Source organism: Oryza glaberrima, chromosome 1, assembly GCF_000147395.1.
Source record: "Oryza glaberrima chromosome 1, OglaRS2, whole genome shotgun sequence".
NCBI classification, from domain to species: domain Eukaryota; kingdom Viridiplantae; phylum Streptophyta; class Magnoliopsida; order Poales; family Poaceae; genus Oryza; species Oryza glaberrima.
This window is the reverse complement of record NC_068326.1, coordinates 3,596,214-3,617,452: the sequence shown is the minus strand read 5'-3', so window position 1 is coordinate 3,617,452 and position 21,239 is coordinate 3,596,214. Positions and strand designations below refer to the sequence as shown.

At 41.0% G+C, this 21,239-nt stretch overlaps 3 protein-coding genes across 3 annotated transcripts; 2 read left to right on the top strand and 1 right to left on the bottom strand.

Annotated features, from left to right (window-relative positions):
• Window positions 1–6,416: 6,416 nt before the first annotated feature.
• Window positions 6,417–7,905, bottom strand: LOC127774493 (aspartic proteinase CDR1-like). Its single transcript, XM_052300753.1, has one exon. It carries the CDS (start codon window positions 7,903–7,905, stop codon window positions 6,541–6,543), a length of 1,365 nt encoding a protein of 454 aa, XP_052156713.1. The 3' UTR covers window positions 6,417–6,540.
• A 4,876-nt stretch (window positions 7,906–12,781) lies between these two features.
• On the top strand, window positions 12,782–15,312 carry LOC127774568 (auxin-responsive protein IAA1). Its single transcript, XM_052300835.1, has 5 exons — window positions 12,782–13,130; window positions 13,227–13,408; window positions 13,489–13,603; window positions 14,716–14,777; window positions 14,895–15,312. The coding sequence occupies exons 1-5, from the start codon at window positions 12,910–12,912 to the stop codon at window positions 14,912–14,914; spliced, it is 600 nt and encodes a 199-aa protein (XP_052156795.1). The 5' UTR covers window positions 12,782–12,909; the 3' UTR covers window positions 14,915–15,312.
• A 2,654-nt stretch (window positions 15,313–17,966) lies between these two features.
• Window positions 17,967–20,713, top strand: LOC127760369 (serine/threonine protein phosphatase 2A 57 kDa regulatory subunit B' kappa isoform-like). The gene is made up of 2 exons (XM_052284609.1): window positions 17,967–19,129; window positions 19,981–20,713. Exons 1-2 carry the CDS (start codon window positions 18,005–18,007, stop codon window positions 20,365–20,367), a joined length of 1,512 nt encoding a protein of 503 aa, XP_052140569.1. The 5' UTR covers window positions 17,967–18,004; the 3' UTR covers window positions 20,368–20,713.
• The last annotated feature ends 526 nt before the right edge of the window (window positions 20,714–21,239 follow it).

The window sequence follows — 21,239 nt, the reverse complement described above, 5'->3', positions numbered from 1 at the left end:
GTTTTTTCATATGAACACTATTTAAAACTTCATGCATTATCACGACTCCCTCCATGATGTTTCTTTCTTTAAGAAAAGCAGTTTGTGCTTTCTCAATTAAGTCAGCTATGACATAGGTTAGCCTCTTCATCAGGGTTCTTGTTATGATTTTGAAACTAACATTAAGGAGACATATTGGCCTAAACTTCTGAATTTATGCTGCATTTTTGCATTTAGGAATTAAGGATATAACCCCATATTTTAGTCTTTTGATATCCAAAATCCCCTGATGAAAATCATCAACCATAACTTTTAGATCATTTTTTATCACCTTGCAAAAGTGTTTATTAAAATCAGCAGGAAAACCATCAGGCCCAGGTGCCTTGTTACTTCCATTTCAAACACAACCTTCTTCACCTCTTCTAGAGTAAAGGGTTTCAACAATTCCTTCTTTTGATCTTGAGACAATTGTCCCATCTCAAAATTTTGTAATCTTATATTAGATCTTTCAGGTGGCCCAAACAGATCTTTATAAAAATCTGTTATAAAACTCAACATCTGCTCTTGCCCATCAATCAACACATTCTCCTGTTGCAAAGAAAAAAAAAATCATATCTTACCTCCTTCTCCCATTAGCCTTGGCATGATAGTACTTAGTGCTATTATCACCCTCTAACACATCTCTCTCCTTTCACCTTTGTAACCATTTTAGCCTCTCCTCCTCATAGTAAACCTTAGTTGATCCTCCAATCTCCCTCTCTCTTCTCTGCTCCTCACACATACACCATGATTCTCATACCATTTGTTAACTCTTCTAACTCGCTCACTAATTTCTCTTTTTCTCTCTTATAATTTCCTTCCTAATTCATATTTGAACCCTTAAGAGCTTTCCTTCAATCTCTAAGTTTTCTTTGCCATTTTTTCTATATTTGAGATATCCTCTTTATTATTCCCCTAGGCTTTTCTCACCACATCATCTACATCTTCCCTCAACATCCAACTATTTTCAAACTTAAAAATTGATTTTTTTTAATAACTGATATGTATCCAACATAATAGGAGCATGATCAGAATAAATCCTCTCCAGACTTTCTACTATTATAATGGATACTTCCCCTCCCAGCTTTTAGAGATTCACCTGATTATTACACCATGTGAACTTCCTACCACACATACTCAACTCCCACAAATTACTTTGATCAATAACTGCATTAAACAGAAAATTGTATTTATTATAACATCACTTCTTATTTTTATCACTTTCTTTTTTAATTATGTTAAAGTCACCACAATAGCATTGGATGAGACTATTCTGACAAACCAAATTTCTGCTATAAACTCCTCTAATGTTCCAAAAAGACATTTAATTTTCTTTTCTTATATTTATTTTACTTCCATACCCTTTATTCACTTTTGGGGTTAACTTAATTTTAAGGGGCTCCTTTTAATTTTTTTTTCATTACCCAAATCTCTAAGTCTAAATTTGACTTTATAGGATCTTAGCTAAATTAAAATTAGAATTCTCCTTATCAGAGCTATTAACACTAATTAACCCATTATCATCTACCTCATGTGGAGCATCCTCCACTTTATTTTCCACTTCCTTATTAACAAATTAATCCTAGCCACTTTAAGATCCCTAAACAAATTAGCAAGAAGGAATTGGAGATACTTTTGTGTATGAAAGCATTCCTGATATCGGCTGTTGACTAGAACCTGCAACTGTGAGAGAAATAAGATACAATTTAATCACAAATTCAGTTACAAAAATAGTGCGATTTTTGAAATAACACGAAAATACAATTACACTCACAAGTGTCTACGAAAATACAATTACACTCACCAGTGTCTCGTAACAGCACAAGATACAATTTAATCACAAATTCAGTTACATAAATAGTGCGATTTTCGAAATAACACAAAAATACAATTACACTCACAAGTGTCTACAAAAATATAATTACACTCACCAGTGTCTCATAATACAAAAATATAATTACACTCACCAGTGTCTCGTAACAGCATAAGATACAATTTAATCACAATTCAATTACAAAAATAGTGTGATTGTTAAAATAACACGAAAATACAATTACACTTACCTGTGTCTCGTAACAACATATCACTAACAGGGCAAGGACGTCGGCTGGGACAACAGCGAGAGCAAGGGTGAATTGGGAGACGCTTCCAGCAGCAACTGAAGGAAGACATGTAGAGTGTATAATATGCTGAACTGTTGTCGCTTAGGCATAATCTGTGGAAGACATCTGTGACACCCTGTGTAGACAGGGTGATAGATGCTTTTGCCCTTCCTATCGTGCTTTCGTTCATCCCGGCTTCCAGGCCACGGTACACTACTCAAATCAAATCTGCAACCGAGCCTTGCGGGTCCTAAATCACAAATGGAAAGGGTCAGTTTGTGTGCAATGGCGTATAAATATTACATTTACATGTTGTTTTCTTTTTGAGGAAGAAGCTCCATTTTTTGAGGAAGAAGCTCTATCTTTTTATTTGGCGGCTTGCAATATAAGCCTCTCGCAGCATGCAGGTTAGCATGGGAGTAGTGGTTGTTTGAATTCTAGTACACTCATTTCTGAGATGGTTTGCCATATACTTAATATAAGAGCATTAAAAGAAACTGCAGACCAGACACCAAAAGCCTACTCTCGACTTCGCTTCACTATAAATATGAATTGTGATGGGCCAGAGAAGCTTCCCTTGGATTAGTGTTCTTCGGCAACCGTCATATCTATTATGCATGAAGAACAATCACAAATGACTATACATAACATAACAAACAAGGAGATTATTAGGGGAGAGCTACAAATCGGATGTCCGATGATGTAAAAATACGGACGGTCAAATGTTTCAGTTGACTATTGGTGCAACATTAAGTTATACATGGTGAAACAAAAAAATCAGTCTCTGAAACATATAGAAATTTTGTGAAACACAATGAGAATACATGGTGAAACATATTTCTATCACGTATGAAACAATAAGTTTTTATTGTTTGAAACATATGTTTTTCTTTCATCAGAATATAATCATGTGATATCTTGTTGTAAACATTTAATTATAACGAATTTAATTATAACGAATTCAACAGTGTGATCGAATCGTTCATCGGATAAATAGTTTAGAAGAAAAATATTTTTAAGATCACTAATATATGCAAGCATGCATGGTGTGGGAGGGAGCCAATAGAATGGAATGGCAGGAGAGAGAAGGGGCAAAAGCGTCTCATAATTTTTCGGTCATTAGTGAAACATTGAGTTATACATGGTCAAACACAAATTCAATTATTGAAACATTTAAACTTTTTTATGAAACATAATGAAAACACATGTTGAAACATATTGCTAACACGTCTGAAACATTAAATTTAACGGATTGAAACATATGTTTTCTTTCATCAGAATATAATGATGTGATATGTTATTGTAAAGATTTAATTATAACAAATATAATGGTGTGTTCATATCATAGATTAGATAAGTAGTTCAGAAGAAAAAATATTTTGAAAATCATTAAAGCATGTATGGATGTGTGGAGTGGACAGGGAGATAGTAGTTTGCTTGTCCGATTTTTCTCGTTACATCAGACGTATGATGCTAAGCATTTTCCAGAAAAAAAAACATGTATCCTATCTTCCTATATATATAAAGTTGTATCTAATCATTTAAAACTTTGATTTTATTAAAAATAAAAAATCTCATGGCAATGTGTGTGGTGCCAACTAGTAATTAGGCTGGGTTCGTTCCGTGGGGTTGGGATCTAATCCTCAAGCACACAAAACGGAGCAACTCATTAGCACATGATTAATAAAGTATTAGCTATTTTTTAAATATGATTTTTAATGCAACTTTCTTATAGAAAATTTTTGTAAAAAATACATCGTTTATTAGTTTGAAAATCATGCGCACGGAAAAGAAGGAGGTGAGTTGGGAAGGCTAGGAAACAAAATTGATTTCCTTTAGAATATAGAGAAGTAGGTAAATGCTGATGAGAACATTAGGACTCCTCATGACAAGTTCATCTAGTAACTCGCTGAAAACAATTAAATGAATGTTAAAAAAACGATGAGTTTTTTTTGACAATTTTATTACAAAGATAGCACAGCAGCAGTCATATGTCACGGTTAAGCAACCTCTTAAAGTCAGCACATTCAATATCTATCAACTCTTGATTTGAATAGGTGGATTCAATACTCTTCAGGGAAGCTATATGGTTATAAAACATAGCACTCGCTTTCTCTAGCCGATCATTCAAAATAAGATGACAACACTTTACTTTTCGGCAGTACAAGAGCAACAGAGGATGTTTTATGGCATCACCTCCTGCCACTGCGTTGCCAAGGAACCCTGCCAATCGTAGTTAATGATGTATTCATGGATCCACACCATCAATTGTAAACCCCATAGAAAAATAATTTCAGATATATAGGTTAGATCATATATACTAGTAGAATTGTCCCAAATTTTGAACTCTTATATCGGGCATTCTGCATTCCCAATTTCCGTAGACTCTACCCAGTATTTCGCATTCCCAATTTCCCTAGACTCTTTACAGTGCCATCCGCCTGCGTGTCACAGTCCCTGAAGATGACGGATATAAGTATACTATTATGCTTAATATTTATAAGAAAATGAAATTTTTATGTGACTTTCATTAAGCAATTTGGGGTATAGGATACTGCTCCTAACATGTAAGGTTATATTGCATATTTGATCCTAGCTGTGTAGGGTGACATGAAAGATTAACTATTTCTGGCAAATAATTATAAATGCATTATGATTAGTTATAAATGAATCATGTAATATTTATCTCATAGTGATTGTTATTCATCAAAATATGGGCCTAGACAACCGCCGTCACCACCACTAGATGTAGAAACTGATGATGTATCTGTTATCTTGGAGAAAACAAGAGTTACGAAAGTGACGACAATTAGTGTGTGATGTAAGTCTGTATTTTCCTAAATGACTATTTCTATAATGTATATAAAGTTGTGTTTTAATTCATTTTCTAGAACAAAGGTACTCATATTAATAAATAGATACAAATATTAATATTTTTATTTTTATTGTTATTTACTTCCTCCGTTCTATATTAAAACATTTTAGTTTTGTCATAAGTTAGATTTCTTTAACGTCGAATGAGTTTAGAGAAAGATGGATTGATATTTGCAATGACGAATAAATGTATATATTATATATATACTTATTACTAATTTTAAGCTATATAACATAACATAAGGTATATGCATTTGTACATAGTAAAAGACACAATTGACTTGAATAGTATTTATAATGCACTATGATCATTAGATTCATAACAAATGTTACTTTTAAATTTATCCATATAAGTTATATATATATATATATATATATATATATATATATATATATATATATATATATATATATATATATATATGTTTATTGGTATTATCTAATATTATCTATATATATTATTAATTGAGAGAATTCTAGATTATGTTTTAAAAAAATGTCTCTCAAATTATAACAACTAGTTAAATAACTTGGATGCATCAAAATCTCTCTCAAATTCTAAAATTTGACTAACGAGGCATCGAAAAAAAATCTTTGTTCTCAACCTTAAAGTTTACTACCTTCGTCCCACAAAGAATGCAATCATAACATTTGAGATAATAATTTTGTTAGATGGATAGAGTGGATCCAATTAACCTAAAGAAGTATTTTCAACACCCTGGAATAGGTATATGCATGTTTTATACATTGTTAAATAAAATATGAAAAATTATATGTTGTATACATTGTTAAATAAAATATGAAAAATTTGGCTAGATATATTATGATAATAATACATTAGCATACAAGCAGGCAACTACAATTGACAATTGAAGAAAATTAAAATAATAAATTTTGTCTGCACTTATTTTTGTTTCTTAAAGAACAAATCACTTAATCATACATGTTGATATTTGCACTTGAGCACTTCTAACATCACAATCAATCTAATCATTTTTTTTCTATTTGGATGACATATAAATAACGGATATTGCACCTGTAGACAGTAATATGTCCCTATTAGTGATCCCGATGATGGCCGTGGAGCAGGGTGGAATGGATTCTAATCCCGGGTTTGGAGTTTGGACTATAATTACTCCTCTGTTTTTTAAGAGATGACGCCGTTGACTTTTTCTCACATGATTGACCATTCGTCTTATTTAAAAAATTTATGTAATTATAATTTATTTTGTTAAGAGTTGTTTTATCACTCATAGTTTTTTAAGTGTGATTTATATCTTATACATTTGTATAAAATTTTTGAATAAGACGAATGGACAAACATGTGAGAAAAAGTCAACGGCGTCATATGTTAAAAGCGGGGGTAGTATCAGACTAGGAAATTGCGGGAACAAATTAACTGCGTATGAAATATTGGAAATTTGATCACACCGTACCATACTGGAGTACCACGTTGCCATTGATCACCGTACTACCAGATGTACATTATTAGGAATAACGAGCAGCTAATTACACAAGACGCCGCCCCGCCGGCGAGCACTAGGAGCTAGGATGAGCCGGCGCAGTCGGCGCCGGCGAAGGTGACCGTGCCGGCGTCGAGGTCGTAGCCGACGTGGATGTTCTGCTGCGCGAGGTTCCCGAGGATGGACACCGGCTGCTGCTCCGTCGTCGCCACGATTGCCAGGCACAGCGTCCCCTCCTGCACCGCCACGAACGCGTTCTCCGGCTTCAGCGCCACCGCCGCGCCGCCGCCGAACTCCAGCGTCAAGTCCGGGATGCTCTCGCCGGCCTCCACCTCCCGCCCGGCAACGTCGTAGCACAGCTGCAGCAGCCCGTCCGGCGACTGCACCGGCGGCAGCGTGATCCGGCGGGAGAGCTCGTCGACGATCGGCCCCAGCAGCGACGGGTCGAGGAACGTCAGCGTCGTGCCGGAGTCCACGATGATGCGGGAGCTCGCCGCCGACGCCACCGTCTTGTTCCCGACCTTGACGGAGTCGAGGACCACGGTGTAGTACGTGTCCACGTCGCCGGCGACGAGCGGCGTGCTCGCCGCGCCGGGCTCGGTGACGTCGGCGAGAGCGCCGAAGTTGAGCGCCGACGAGGCGTTGACGGAGTGCGGGACGAGGCAGTAGGAGAATCTCCGCCCGAGCGACGTCGCGCCGCCGAGCTGCGTCACGAGGGAGACCGCGCCGCCGCCGAGGCCGACCAGACCGTCGGCCGGGAACGAGCCGGCCGTCGCGGTGGAGCAGCCGAACTTGACGCCGCCGACGCGCACCTGGCGGGGGCTCCTCCCCGCGCCGCCGTCGTCGAAGGTGAAGGTTTCGGTGGAGAGGACGCCGGTGGTGTTCGACCCGTCGCCGTAGGCGTAGAGGTAGGCGCAGTTCGACCCGTCGTCGCAGGTGGCGCGGCCGAGCGCCTCGCAGGCGTCGGTTTGGCAGCTCACGCGGCCGTACGTCGACGACCGGGACGGGTCGAACTGCGTCGTCGGCGCCGCAGCCGATGAGGTGTCGTTGTTCCCCTTCTTGCACTTCACCCACACGAGGTCGCTGCCCGTGTCGGCGATGGCGAGCATCGAGCGCGGCGGCGAGCCGAGGTTGACCGTCATGAGGTACTCGAACGACCGGGACACGACCTTCGACACGACGTCGTCCGCCGCGCCGCCGCCGGAGGCGGAGGAGGAGGCGGAGCCCGCGATCGCGGCGGCGCGCGCCACGGACCGCCGCGCCGCCGCGAGCGCGCGGCCGTGGGCGGTGAACGCCAGGTCATGGAACGGCGACCTGGGTGAGTCACGGTGGATGAACTCCACGCTGAACCCGCCGCCGCTCGCCGCGCACTCGCACAGCCTCCCGCCGGCGACGAGGAGGACGACGCCGAGGAGCACGAGCACGGAGGAAGGCGCCATGGCCGCCATCGTCGAACACCTTCACACAGAAACTCACTCTCTACTCCTCACGCTGCTAATGGCGTATTCATAGGGAGATTACTCGTAACGTAAATGGTAAATCACGAGTGATTAAGGGGGGTGATTAATGGGATGATGAGTATGAACTGGCATAATTACATACTACTAATCACCTGTGCATGCATGGAAACATGCAAAATGACGATACAGATAGCTTTGGCAGTGGAGATTTTGATTGGAAGGAGAGATACGTTTTTTAAATTTTTGCGCGTTAAACTGATCCTTTGGTTGAGCTAATTTATATACTACCTATTTTGGATTTAAGCATTAAAGAATTCTTTTTTGAGTGTGGATGATTTCAATGTGTGTGTGTAAATTCGGTGATTAATTAATATCCAGCAATTTTTCCTGTATAGTCAATTAATCATAGCCTATTCGGTTTGATCAATTGTGTCTATCCTTCCATTATTTGTTTCCCTTAGTGTTCATTACAGGTTGTTTTCTCTTGTTCTTGTTCTTCTTCTCTCTTTTTTTTTTTTGAAATTTCAGTAGAATTTGCATAATATAAGAGGATTTGATTCCTATCGGCGACGGGTCGAGGATGTGAGTAAAGTCCTTTCAGGATTTCAGCCTGGCCCATTTCTAAACAGCACAAAGGCTGCAGATCTTGCGTAACATTCGCCTAAGTCCAGTTTAGTCCCAAGAAGCCCAGTTCAGTGGGCCGGAGGCCCGTAGATAGGATCATGAGAGGAGTTTCTTTTTCTTTTTTTTTCCTGCGAATATAAGAGGAGTAAATTCATGTTGGGCCTAGAATAGCATAATGACCAATTGATGGACCTCTACCTGTCATTTCATCACAACTATGATTTTTCTTTTTTCAGAAACAGGAAAAAAGCTGAACAGTAAGGAAGTTTCGTATTTTCCCTACAGAAATACTAATTTGACATCATTTTGTCTTTTTAGTAGTACGCAATTTTTTAACATATACCCCTTCCGTCTTAGAAAAAAAAGATCAATCCTAGCTATAAACCTGTACATACGTATCCAAGTTCATAGCTAGAATTGGGTTTTTTATGGGACAGAGTAGTAGTTAGTAGGAATAAATTTCAATTTTTTTGATTCAAATTTCCACACATGGTGTTATCTGGGCAGTTTCTTGGATGGTTCTGCAGGAGGTGAGACAACATTGCACAGTGTCAAACAAGCTTAGACGTCTTCTATTATTATGTAATATTTTTGTAAGATATGGTTAGTATGAATAATAGTCAAATTTGTTTCATACAAATTCTCACATGATGTTATTTGCGCAATTTCTTGGATGGTTCCATGCAGCAGCATGGCACACAGGCGCAGTGTCAATAGACAAGATTAGACAACTAGTGAGATTTCAGAGGCAACACCAATTGAACAACCCTATTTGTAACCATACAACCTCTCTAATTAATAGTCTAATTAGTCAGTGGTGTTACTTGCAAATGATGCAAAGTGGCATCTGATGCCCCTCACTTGGCAGACAAAGTGTAGGTTGACTGACCAAACAAAGCCCTGAATTACCTCGTCTTCACAGACAAGTCATTACCAAAGAGAAAAGGTCCATCTTTTCACAGGAATTCAGAAAAGAAGGAAGTACCAGTACTATATATCACTGCACTAAGCAAAAACAATTTGACTATTAGCAAAAAGCATCCACAGCTTGAAGAAAGCAAGTACTAGTAGTAGCAAGAAGATTCTAATTGACCTACTGTTTGTGCAAATGGCCTACTTAATGGTTCAATTAAGTAGGCACAACTAGGTACTCCTAGGTGAGTATGCTGTTTGTGACAAAATGAATAAATAGAGAGATGTGACAAAATGAGTAGAGATGATTCTTTTCAGATAGTAGTGTCATTTGTTTAGCACAAACTCATGTTTGTACAAATGATGGGACTACTAAATTCCATGACCAAAGTGATGAGTAAGGGTCCTATACTAATGTAATTCCTTGTCTTGAACAACTGTATTAACAGTATTCTTCTCCTTCTGAATACTGAACCTGAACATGCAACATGCAGAGCAGAGACATGGAAGATTCAGGATCAAACTGGATACTGCAGATCGGGGGCAGTACACGCTTTTAAAGTAGTAGGAAATCTGGAACCACGAGGATTTGATTCTGAGTAGAATATGATCAGTACTATACTTAGCAACTGAATTTGGATTAGGTTAATCGTTCATGTGTGTGATTAACTAAAGGGGAGAGGGATTTTGTCAAGTCAGAAGGGCGTGCAACCTGTTTGATACTGTGATCCCTGAAGATCTCTGGTGTTGGTCTGGTCGAGCAGAGCATTTTGGATACGCAAGTGCAGTGCAGGTCGTCGATCGGTCGCTGGCCGCCCTCTCTGAATGATCCTGTCGAGAGATCCCAAACAGGACAAGACCAGACCATCAATTCACAAAAGAACGAAGTTTTGCAGAATATTATTCCGTCCGTTTTCAAATAACCGATAATTTTAACTTTGCTATCTAAACTTTAACCACTAGCTATTATTGGATGGTTAGACTAAGGCCGAGTTTAGTTCCAAACTATTTTTTCAAACTTTCAACTTTTCATCACATCAAAACTTCTACACACACAAACTTTTAATTTTTCCGTCACATCATTCTAATTTCAACCAAATTTCTAATTTTAGTGTGAATTAAACACACCATGGAAGGGAACAATGTAAAATTTTTGAGGAAAAAAAAAGACGAGCCATTGAAGCATGAAAGTAAATAGTGTCAGCTGCTGGTTATTTTAAAAAGCAGGGAGTAGCTTTGAAGAGCAAACGAATTTTACACAAAAGTTCAGATTTTTTTAAAGAGAAATTTGTGTTGTTTTTTGGGATGAAAAGCGAGGAAAGTCAAGAGAGGGGACAAGCAACCGACAGGGGGGCACAATCACATGTCCCCGCTTTATGCTACTCGTACCTCATTGGCTGTTCACTGATGCTGCCTCCGTGCCCACCCAACCATTTCACTTTCACCCCTCTCAAATCCAATCCCAATTCGATTCCAATTCAATTCAATTCTGGAGGCTATTTACTCGTAACCGTGTGACTCACTCCATCTACCACAGAGTATCTTTACTTCACGTCAAAAATAGAGTTTGGTTGAAATTGAAACGATGTGACGGAAAAGTTGGAAGTTTACGTGTGTAAGAAAGTTCTAAATGTGATAGAAAAGTTGAAAGTTTGAAGAAAAATTTAGGAACTAAACTAGGCCACAGTCTACTACAATGCTATTGGAAGACAACTTGTTTATTTGATGAGTAAATTTAATAAAAAACCATGTTTTGAGACACTCATAATGGAGAATCCAAAACTTTTTTATAGTTTATTTCATAAAATCTTAGATTTTAGGGTGAAATATTTTACGAAAACTCATGGTACATGCTTATGACATCCATTTAACTAATATATACATATATAATTGTGAGAAAATTGTATGAGATATTTTCTAAGTTATGTAGTAGTAGATGAAAGTTCCTTTTTTTTAAAAAAAATGTATTTTTAAAATCATGAAGCAAATAATTCGTGGTAAAAAATAGGACAAAGTACGAAAAGAACATGGCCATCTTGAGTTTTCTTCTTTGACTTCTCTATTTCTTACATTCTAAAATTCCAATTTAGAGTGACAACTTAAGACATACAAATACTGAAGTTGTCTACTGTACGTGTGAGTTCTTATGTCAACTACAGTAAATACATACAACATGTACAGTACCCATTATATGTTTATTATTTTAAAAAATGAAAACTAACATTTTTTTATGTTTAATAAACTCATATCGTTGTCTTGATTTTTCTTCTCTCTATCTTGCTGTGCACGAGTGCCTGTTTTATTATTATTAACTGACGAACGGATTCTTTCTCATCCACCGTACGAAAAAGGAAAAACTACGGGAAAGGCACCGTGGCCGTCGGATCGGGATCGTGCGGCGATGAGGGTGGCGTAGCGTGGAGCCGGTCGCTGCAGGGCGCCCAACCGACAGCCCGGGCCCACCGCCGGGAGCGACCCGCGCGAAATGCTCGGCCACTATTTCCTTGTTTATTCCGTTTTGGGAAAACACACAACACTAAATTAATTTCCCCCCTTTTTGCACTTAACTCCTACCTTTCCTATCTTTTCATCTCTAACTGCATTTTTCCACTAACTTCAGTTTATTTGATTTTTATGAAAGTTTGGTGATTTGAAAACCATCTTTTATGCACTGGTTAGATTACTTGTTGTAAACTATTTGTAAAAATTATTTTCTGAAATATTTTTATTTTTATAATTAAATACATATTCCTAAAAAATAACGTAATGATTAATAATCTACGTCTCTCTATTCCGTATTTTATATTATAACTCGCATTGATTTTTTTATTAGTTAAATTTCTTTAGATTTAATTAAGTATATAAAAAAGTTTGCAACAATTAGCAACACCAACAATACCAAATTAGTTCCAGTAAATTTAACATTGAACGTATTTTAATAACATCTTTGTTTTGTTTTAACAATATTACTAGCATTGATTTTTTTTATTAGTTAAATTTCTTTAGATTTAATCAAGTATGTAAAAAAGTTTGCAACAGTTGGCAACACCAGCAATACAAAATTAGTTGCACTAAATTTAACATTGAACGTATTTTAATAATATGTTTGTTTTGTGTTAACAATATTACTATATTTTTCTACAATCTCGATCAAACTGTTTTTTTATATAAAAATGATTAGGAAAATACCAAAACAACCAATCAAACGGGGAAAGTAAAATGTAATTTGACATGAGGTCAGGTGCTAATGTGTAAAATGGCAGTCCCGGGTCACTGACCGTTTTGACCACCGGTGACCTCCCAGCTATAACCAACCCAACCTCCTCCCTTCTCCCATTTTGCTTTGCTTTCTTTGCTTTCCTCTCCTCTCTCGCCGCCCACCTCGCCGTCGCCGCCGCCGCGAGGGCCAACGCCGGCGAAGTCCGCGAGCCGAAGCACCACACAGCTGCGCCAGCGATGTCGGTGGAGACGGAGCGGAGCTCCACGGAGTCGTCCGCCGCGTCGGGGCTCGACTTCGAGGACACCGCCCTCACCCTCCGCCTCCCGGGCTCCCTCGCCGCCGCCGCCGCACCTGACCCCGACCGCAAACGCTCCTCCCCCTCCTCCTCCGACGCCGCCGACGCCGTAGACAACTCCTCCCCCCTCGCCGCCGCCGCCGATGCTCCCCCTGCTCCCAAGTATATACAATACACTGCCTCTTCTCTTCTGTTCTTGCGCGCGAGAGGTTTGATTGGGTGGTGTTTGGATTGATTGGTGAGGTTGTGGTTTGTCAGGGCGAGGGTGGTGGGGTGGCCGCCGGTGAGGTCGTTCAGGAAGAACGCGCTGGCGGCCAAGTTCGTGAAGGTGGCCGTGGACGGCGCGCCGTACCTGCGCAAGGTGGACCTCGAGGCCTACTCCGGCTACGACCAGCTCCTCCGCGCGCTCCAGGACAAGTTCTTCTCCCACTTCACCATCCGTAAGCTCTTCTTCTTCATCATCTCTCGATCCATCTGATTCTGTTGGTTGTTCGAGCAATTGACGGGAGGAAAGTTGCAGGGAAGTTCGCCGACGACGAGAGGAAGCTGGTGGACGCGGTGAACGGGACGGAGTACGTGCCGACGTACGAGGACAAGGACGGCGACTGGATGCTCGTCGGCGACGTCCCCTGGAAGTGAGCCTCTTCTTTGATTTCTTGCCAACCTTTTCCTTTTCCCCTTGATTCATTCATCACTTGGTTGTGAAATTCGTGTTCCAGTGCCAGATCTTAGTATGATTCTTGATGGTTTTCCATAGTGGATAATTTGTTGGTCTGGTTCTTGGACCGACCAGGTTAGAATGTCTTGGCTCTGATTCGTTCGAGAAATTCAGAGTACTTCATTTGTTGATTTGGAGCTATACATAACTGTAGAGGCTTTGGTACTATTGCTAAAAGTGGTATTTTGTGCTGATAGAGATCTGAAATGAATTTGGTATATAGATGCATGATGCTTTACGTTTTGGGTAGGAAGCAGATATGGTTTGCTTTGCTTGTGGTTTTAGTCTAAAAATGGGTGCTTTTTATATGTTGTGTGGTCTCATGGATATGCTCTTAGTTGTTGACATAATCCAATGCAAGTTCATGAATGCATTTCAAAGATTTGGAGTTGCTTATGTGGCTCTGGTCTGTGTTGATCTGAAGAAAGGGGGGTTAGTTAGGGATCTGAACAAATAATGCATTACTAACAACAAATCATACCCTGATTCCATAGATAGTGAAACCCCTTCCCTTTCAGTCTTGAGGTTAGGTTACATTGGAAATGCAGATTGGATTCTACTAGTGGCCAATAATAGGAAGTTCTGTTTGGTTCTTGTTGCACTACGCATTGCGTTACTGTTGCTTCCTTAGCAGATTAAGCAACTTTGATGTATCACTTCCAAATAAATAAATTGATGTGCAATCTCTCTCCTCCTCAGAGCAACTAGCCTATGAGGCCTCTGTACAATAAAAAGAAGAACCCCACTTTGTTAGGATAGACTACTTTGGATAAGCTTGCCTTTCTAGTTTTATTCTCCACTACCTGGAACACACTGTTCATTGACCTATGGGCTGTGCTATGAGGCGTCGATCCTTCTTGATCCTTCTAGCTAAATTTCGTTTGATTAATTTTTGAGATTGTTTTTGTCCTACTTATTATGTTTCTTTATCTTACTTTTTGGTGAACTGCAACAGTTCTCATGAAACAGTAAATGGCACAAATGCTCTCTTTTTATCTTCAGCAGTTTCTGACCTTAATGGTTGTGCAGGATGTTTGTGGAAACTTGCCAGCGCCTTCGTCTCATGAAAAGCTCAGAGGCTGTCAACTTAGGTACATGTTTGCTTAGTTGTTTTAAATTCACCTGCCTACGCAAGAGCTGTTTTTACTCTCTTTTGTACCTGCGTCCTCAGCCGTCTTGTTCTAATCGGTTTGTTCTCTCCCTTGCAGCACCAAGAGCCGCTCAATGAGGCATTCCCGGTGCCCATGACCGTGTGGTTGGATTGAAAGAAAGTGGAAGCTTTGCCCCGCCGATGTTTGCCCATGTGTGATATGAACATGTACAGTTGTCTCCTACTACTTTTGGTTCCTTGATGGTGCTGAGTTGAGAAAAAGGTTGTAGTTTCGTTACTCGTCTGTAGTCTCTCCATATATAGATAATGAAGCACTGAAGCTTGAAATATACACCTACAGTTTGTCTCTTTATGAATAAGACCATATACGCAAAAAAACCGATGTTCTTTGCTGCGGCTCGCGTGTCGTCAGGCTATATGCAGTTTTTTGTCGCGCCATAGGCGATGGACATCTCTGGCCTTATACTTTCGTAAAAATCTTATCATGTTAAGCGATGGTCTTGCTTTGGAGTTCATAGTTCTGTGCTCTATGATGTGCAATCAGCTTGGTGTTCATCTATATATAATCTTTTGCTGCTGCATTCTGGTTATTGTACTAAGTTGTAACTGACGAAATGATCTCTTGGATGTTAGTGTCTTCGCTGATTGATATGAGCTCGTATCTATTGCTGCTGCATTCTGGTTTCTGTAACTAACAAAATAGTTTGTTGGTGAGGCTGAAAAACGTTATTGGAATTTTCAGTGTTTTACTCTGAATCATATGTGAACATATCAGATGTGTTAGTCTGAAAAAAGAGCAATAATTGTTCAGTTGAAAAAGGATGATGGATTCATGGATGAGCTTACCCTACCCCGGGCCATGTTCTTCCATGGACGCTTTGGACAGAAAAGAAGAACAGATAAGATCAGATCATCGAACGACAGGTCACCGTCGTCGTTAAGGACGGCGGCGAGGTCGCTGTCAAAACTCGCCTGCTTTTTCCACAAGATGGGCCATGGCGTGACCTCACCGGCCGGAGATGGTCGCCGGCGGCGGCCACGGATCGACGACTACGGTGGCTCAATTTTCTTTGCTATTTTTTGTGCATGGGTGAGAAGAAAACGACCTCTCTGATCCATGTCGGCCTATACTGCGGCGGCAACCGTCGTTTCTTCATTTGTTTTCTGCTTCGAGAAAGCGATGCTACATGGACTTGTGGTGGTATAAAATTAGAAATTATAAATCTGATCTTAATTATTTAAGTTGTTGCGAGAGGGCATATATACACCTGCATAGCACTTCAACATTTCGAGTTTAAATCTTATATCTTGATGGATATGGAGAATTTCAAATTGAGTTATTTGAGAGAGTAAGTTACCACTTTAAATGGCTGCATATATTCAATTCGATGTAGAGGATAGGTAAAAAATACCATTGTTTAAAAAAAATAAAAAAGTTATGAGTTGTTAACTGCAGGCTCCGTTATTTGGAACTTGGTCCTGAACATTAGTCTCTTTGATAAACATAGTATTTGACGTTTAGGATAAAATTCGGACGCTTTTACAATCCAACCATCATTAATTCCTTATATTTTAGTTTTTGTAAAAATATTATGCGGAGAACTGTTTTGAAAAGCACTCTCGTAATGTCATAAAATTATTAATATTCGTACAATCCTTTGAGTATAAAATTGATTGTTAGAAATCTTAAAGTTTGACTAAATATTACTCTAAACATCAAATTTTTATGACTAATGCTGAATCTTTTTTATTGCGTGATACTCAATGGTTTAAAAGTTCTGTATCTTTTCACCTTGGGGCGAAGAAAAGTTTGGAGGCTTCATGCTTACTCAAGCTACAGTTTATTAGAGGAGATGATTAGGGATTTGGAATGTCCATGGTCAAACATACCCATCATTTGATTAGAGAGAAAACAATGAACGAATTGACCACAATTTCTCATCAAGTGGATATTTCATATTTGCGCGGAGGAAAAAACATGATCTAACTATTTTACGTGGAGCACCATCTATGATAGGTTAATTGTTTCTCTATCTGGATTCTATGGCAACGCTACATACCCTCTGTTTCCCTCCACAAATAATGTCCTTCAAATTTACCATCAGAATCTACTGCTCTCTCTGTTTAAAAAAGAAACCAATTTAGATGGGATATGATTCTACCCAAAACTTTTTATCCAGATTCGTTATTTTATGTAGAGTCATACTCCCTCCAGCCCAAAAAAAAACCTAACCTAGTTGGGGATGTGATCCTTAATAGGAGAATGAATCTTGACTATCTTAGGTTGAGTGTTTTTTTTAAAACGGAGGGAGTACACATCTATGGGTGTGTTTAGTTCACGCCAAAATTGAAAGTTTGATTGAAATTGGAACTATGTGACGGAAAAGTTGAAAGTTTATGTGTGTAGGAAAGTTGATGTGATAAAAAATTTAGAAGTTTGAAGAAAAAGTTTATAACTAAACACGGCCTATATTGATTTTTTCTAGTGCCGAGGGATTACAATGCAGCAACGAATTTAAAAACACGAATTAAACTACACGAAACGGAAATGACACGACATTTCTCGACCGTTACACCCGATTTCCCAATTATCCCCTCCCAAAACGGAAGCAATAAAAAAAAGAAAGAGAGAGAAAAAAAGCCGTAACATCCAACGGCTACGATTCCCCGGTCCCCATGATCGGACGGCCGAGATGATCCGGCGCGCATCGCTGCGCGTTGCCAGTGACCACCACCCCCCGTCCTCTCCAATACGCCAAAAAATTTTCCCCCACTGCTCCCCACTGCTTTCCCCTCCTCCTCCCCGCGAGATCCCATCCATGGTGGCCGCCTCCCGCCCCCGGATCTGGCCCTGACGAGGCCGCCATTGCCGGATATTTTTGGCCCTCCTGCCATTTCCTGAGGTGTCCTGTCGTTTCCCCTTTTTCTTTTTTCTTTTTTGGCCCATTTCTTGTGAGGTGCTTTCTTTGGGTTGGGTTCTTGATCCGTCGCATTTCGCGCCTGGCACTCGGCGATCCGTTCTTGCGATCCCCCGCACGTTGCAAGCGCGGATTTGTTGTTTTTATTATTATTATTATTATTTTTTGTTGTGATTTGCGGCGTCGTGTTCTTGGTGCTGGCTGGCAATGGTGGTTTGATTTGGGGGGGGGGGGGGGGGGGGTGGGGGGCCGATTTGATGCGGTGTTGGTGCCGACGGATCTCGCCGCCATGTGGAAGCAATTCATCGGGAAGTTGTCGTGGAAGTCGGTGAAATCGAGCTCCACCGGAGGCGGCGGGGGCGGAGGAGGAGGGTTCTCGCCGACGGCGGCGAAGCCGCCGCCGCCGCCGTCCCCGCGGGCGAATGGGACGGCGGCGGCGGCGAAGCCGAGCGCTTCGCCGCCGCCGCCGCCGCCGCCGGCCGCCGCGGGCGCCGAGGGGAGGTCCAGGGAGGAGGCATTCGTCCAGAACGTGAACATCTGCTGCGCGGTGTTCGACTTCTCCGACCGCGGGAAGGACACCACCGAGAAGGAGCGGAAGCGGCAGGTGCTCATGTCGCTCGTCGACTGCGTCGGCGCCGCCGAGGAGCCCCTCACGGAGGCGATGATCGCGGCCAGCGTGCGCATGTTCGCCGCCAACCTCTTCCGGGTGTTCCCGCCCAAGGCGAGGTCGGGCGCCGCGGCGTCGGAGACGGAGGAGGACGAGCCGTTCTTCGACCCCTCGTGGTACCACCTCCAAGTCGTGTATGAATTGCTCCTCCGGTTCGTGACGTCGCCGATGGTGGACGCGAAGGCGGCCCGGAAGTATGTCGACAGCTCGTTCATCTCGCGGCTGCTGGATCTCTTCGATTCCGATGACCCCAGAGAGAGGGACTGCTTGAAGACAGTGTTGCATAGGATATACGGCAAGTTCATGGGGAATCGGCCGTTCATTCGTAAGGCCGTCAGCAATATCTTCTATAGGTTCGTGTTCGAGACGGATCATCACAACGGGATAGCGGAGCTGTTGGAGGTGTTTGGCAGTGTGATAAGCGGGTTCGCGAAGCCATTGAAGGAAGAGCACAAGTTGTTCCTATGGAAAGCGTTGATCCCGCTTCACAAGCCAAAGACGGTGGGTGTGTATCTTCCGCAGCTGACGTACTGCATCACACAGTTCATCGAGAAGGAAACCAAGCTTGCAGGGACTGTAATCAGAGGCCTGCTGAAGTACTGGCCAGTTACAAACAGTCAGAAGGAGATGATGTTCTTGGGGGAGTTGGAGGAGGTGCTCGAGTTGACCGACATGGCTGAGTTTCAGAAATGCATGGTACCGCTGTTCCGCAGGATTGCAAGTTGCCTGAATAGCTCTCACTTTCAAGTAAGTTCCTTTCCAAATTCAGAACTTTAATTTGAATTAGGTATCGATTAATGTTTGTTCATGAATTGTTTCTCTTCTGTGTATCACGCTCTGCATTTATGTTTGCAACTATCCTGTCCTAAACATCTGAATTGCTTCATGAAGTAGTTGCAAAGCTGTTTATCAGTGGAATCTAATTCTTATTTTAATCCGAGAATCGCTTTGGGATCTCTTTCCTTTTTCTCTGTGCTTTTTCTAGTATATTAGTGTTACCTACACGGTCCCCTTCACCTTTTTATGACAGTCATTATTGAGAAGATATCTCAGCAGTAGGTAAACTTTCTCTGTGTTGGCTAAAGTGAGACCATACACACTTCTTGTTCACTCAAGCACAATTGGTGGCCTCTAACACTTCCCTTTGGTAGGCTTCAGACCATTGTTAATTAAGTATACAACTGGAGCTGAAAGTAGTTTAAATTATATAGTTCTGCTGTGCATCTTGGCTCATGAACCATGACAAGAATCAATTAGGTTAGGTACAATTCTAATTCCCATTGTCATTCCATTTGATTTATGGAACAACTAATGACAGTCACTCTCCCCATTATGGACCCTAATTTTCTATTATCTACTGATATTCTATTTTTCTGGCATATGCTGTTAGAGCTGATAAAACCTTTCATCGGTAAGTTAAACGTTTTTACTTCTTGAATAAGAGAGGGCCCTTAGGAGTTAGGACTGAAACATGACCAGAGCTGTGATAGCACTGCAGTCTGCGGTCTTCATCTTTTAATTCTTGACCATGTTAAAATTTCTCTTCCCGAAAAAGAAGTTGCCCAGGAAACTAAAGATCTGATTTTAATTATGGGCAGGTTGCTGAGAGAGCCTTATTCTTGTGGAACAACGAGCACTTGTTCGATATGATCTCCCAAAATCGTCAGGTGATCCTACCGATCATATATCCAGCTCTGGAGAGGAACACCCGTTGGCACTGGAATCAGTCGGTCCTCAATGTTACCCTGAATGTCAAGAAAATGTTCTTGGACATGGACGAGAGATTGCTCCTGGCCTGCCAGAACAACTTCCAAGCGGAAGAAGAGAAGCGAGCCGCGACCGAGGAGCGGCGAAGGCTGATGTGGGAGCAGCTGGAGCGGAATGCCGCTGCGGCATGCCATCCACATCCAGTGATCACCACTACTGACTCAAGCTTTCCTTCACCCCCTTCATCAACTCCTCTGGTAGCTCCCACTGTGACATGACATGTGGATCAAATATACTCCATTTCCACTTATTTGTTAGCTAGCTAGATGATGATGAAGTTGCTTGCTTCTCCTGGGACTATACAGAAGGCATTTTGTTACCTTCGTAAGGCCCCCCCATGTCAAAGTCTGTAATTAATAGTTGATGGTTTGAGGACAAAATGACACTTGATTTTTTCTTCTTTTTTTGTGGTGTATTCTCGAGTAATGGGCATTGCTTTCTTGGCAAAATCTTTGATTGGTTCATCCTGAGTGAGTGATCTGTCAAAGTGTGGACAACAATGATTTTTGTGTGAGAGAAATGACAAGTTTGCAGCCGTTCTTTGTGGCTAAGAACTTCTGTCTATTTTTAACAGGCACATTTTTAGCTACAGTGTAATAATATCAGATGCACTTGTATAGAAACAAAAAGGGCTTCGGGAACAGCTTAAACAAATTGATTTGTTATTTCTGTTCAATGGACTATATCTGGATGGATTCTATGGAGAAGAAAACAAGAGTAGCTGAGATTTCAGAAGAAATAAAAAACATCTCTTTCAACATTTGTTGTAGGTTATCTGCCTGGTCTTTTCAAGTACTTTTCTTTGCTAAACCACATCAGAAGCATCTCTTCAAAAGAGGACTAACTGAAACATTGACAAAACAAGATTTGTTGCTCAAATCAAACCTAAAACAAATAATAGAAGAAAATGATGGCAAGGACAAGTATACTCCCTGACGTCAAACTAACACATACATAATCTTCTGGAAATTATCTAGGCCCATCTCTGATGCGCCTACACTTGAACTTTTTTAAGATTGGAAATGGTTTATAATCCTACACTTGAATGCTGTACATTAGCAGCCTAACGGATTGATACATCTGGTTACAA

What these genes read in the sequence shown, in the direction of transcription:
- LOC127774493 (XM_052300753.1), bottom strand. Translation starts at nt 7,905, where the DNA reads ATGGCGGCCATGGCGCCTTCCTCCGTGCTCGTGCTCCTCGGCGTCGTC.
- LOC127774568 (XM_052300835.1), top strand. Translation starts at nt 12,910, where the DNA reads ATGTCGGTGGAGACGGAGCGGAGCTCCACGGAGTCGTCCGCCGCGTCG. An exon ending in GATGCTCCCCCTGCTCCCAA is followed by an intron (nt 13,131 to 13,226) that starts GTATATACAATA and finishes GTGGTTTGTCAG; the next exon opens with GGCGAGGGTGGTGGGGTGGC. An exon ending in GTCGGCGACGTCCCCTGGAA is followed by an intron (nt 13,604 to 14,715) that starts GTGAGCCTCTTC and finishes ATGGTTGTGCAG; the next exon opens with GATGTTTGTGGAAACTTGCC.
- LOC127760369 (XM_052284609.1), top strand. Translation starts at nt 18,005, where the DNA reads ATGTGGAAGCAATTCATCGGGAAGTTGTCGTGGAAGTCGGTGAAATCG. An exon ending in TGAATAGCTCTCACTTTCAA is followed by an intron (nt 19,130 to 19,980) that starts GTAAGTTCCTTT and finishes AATTATGGGCAG; the next exon opens with GTTGCTGAGAGAGCCTTATT.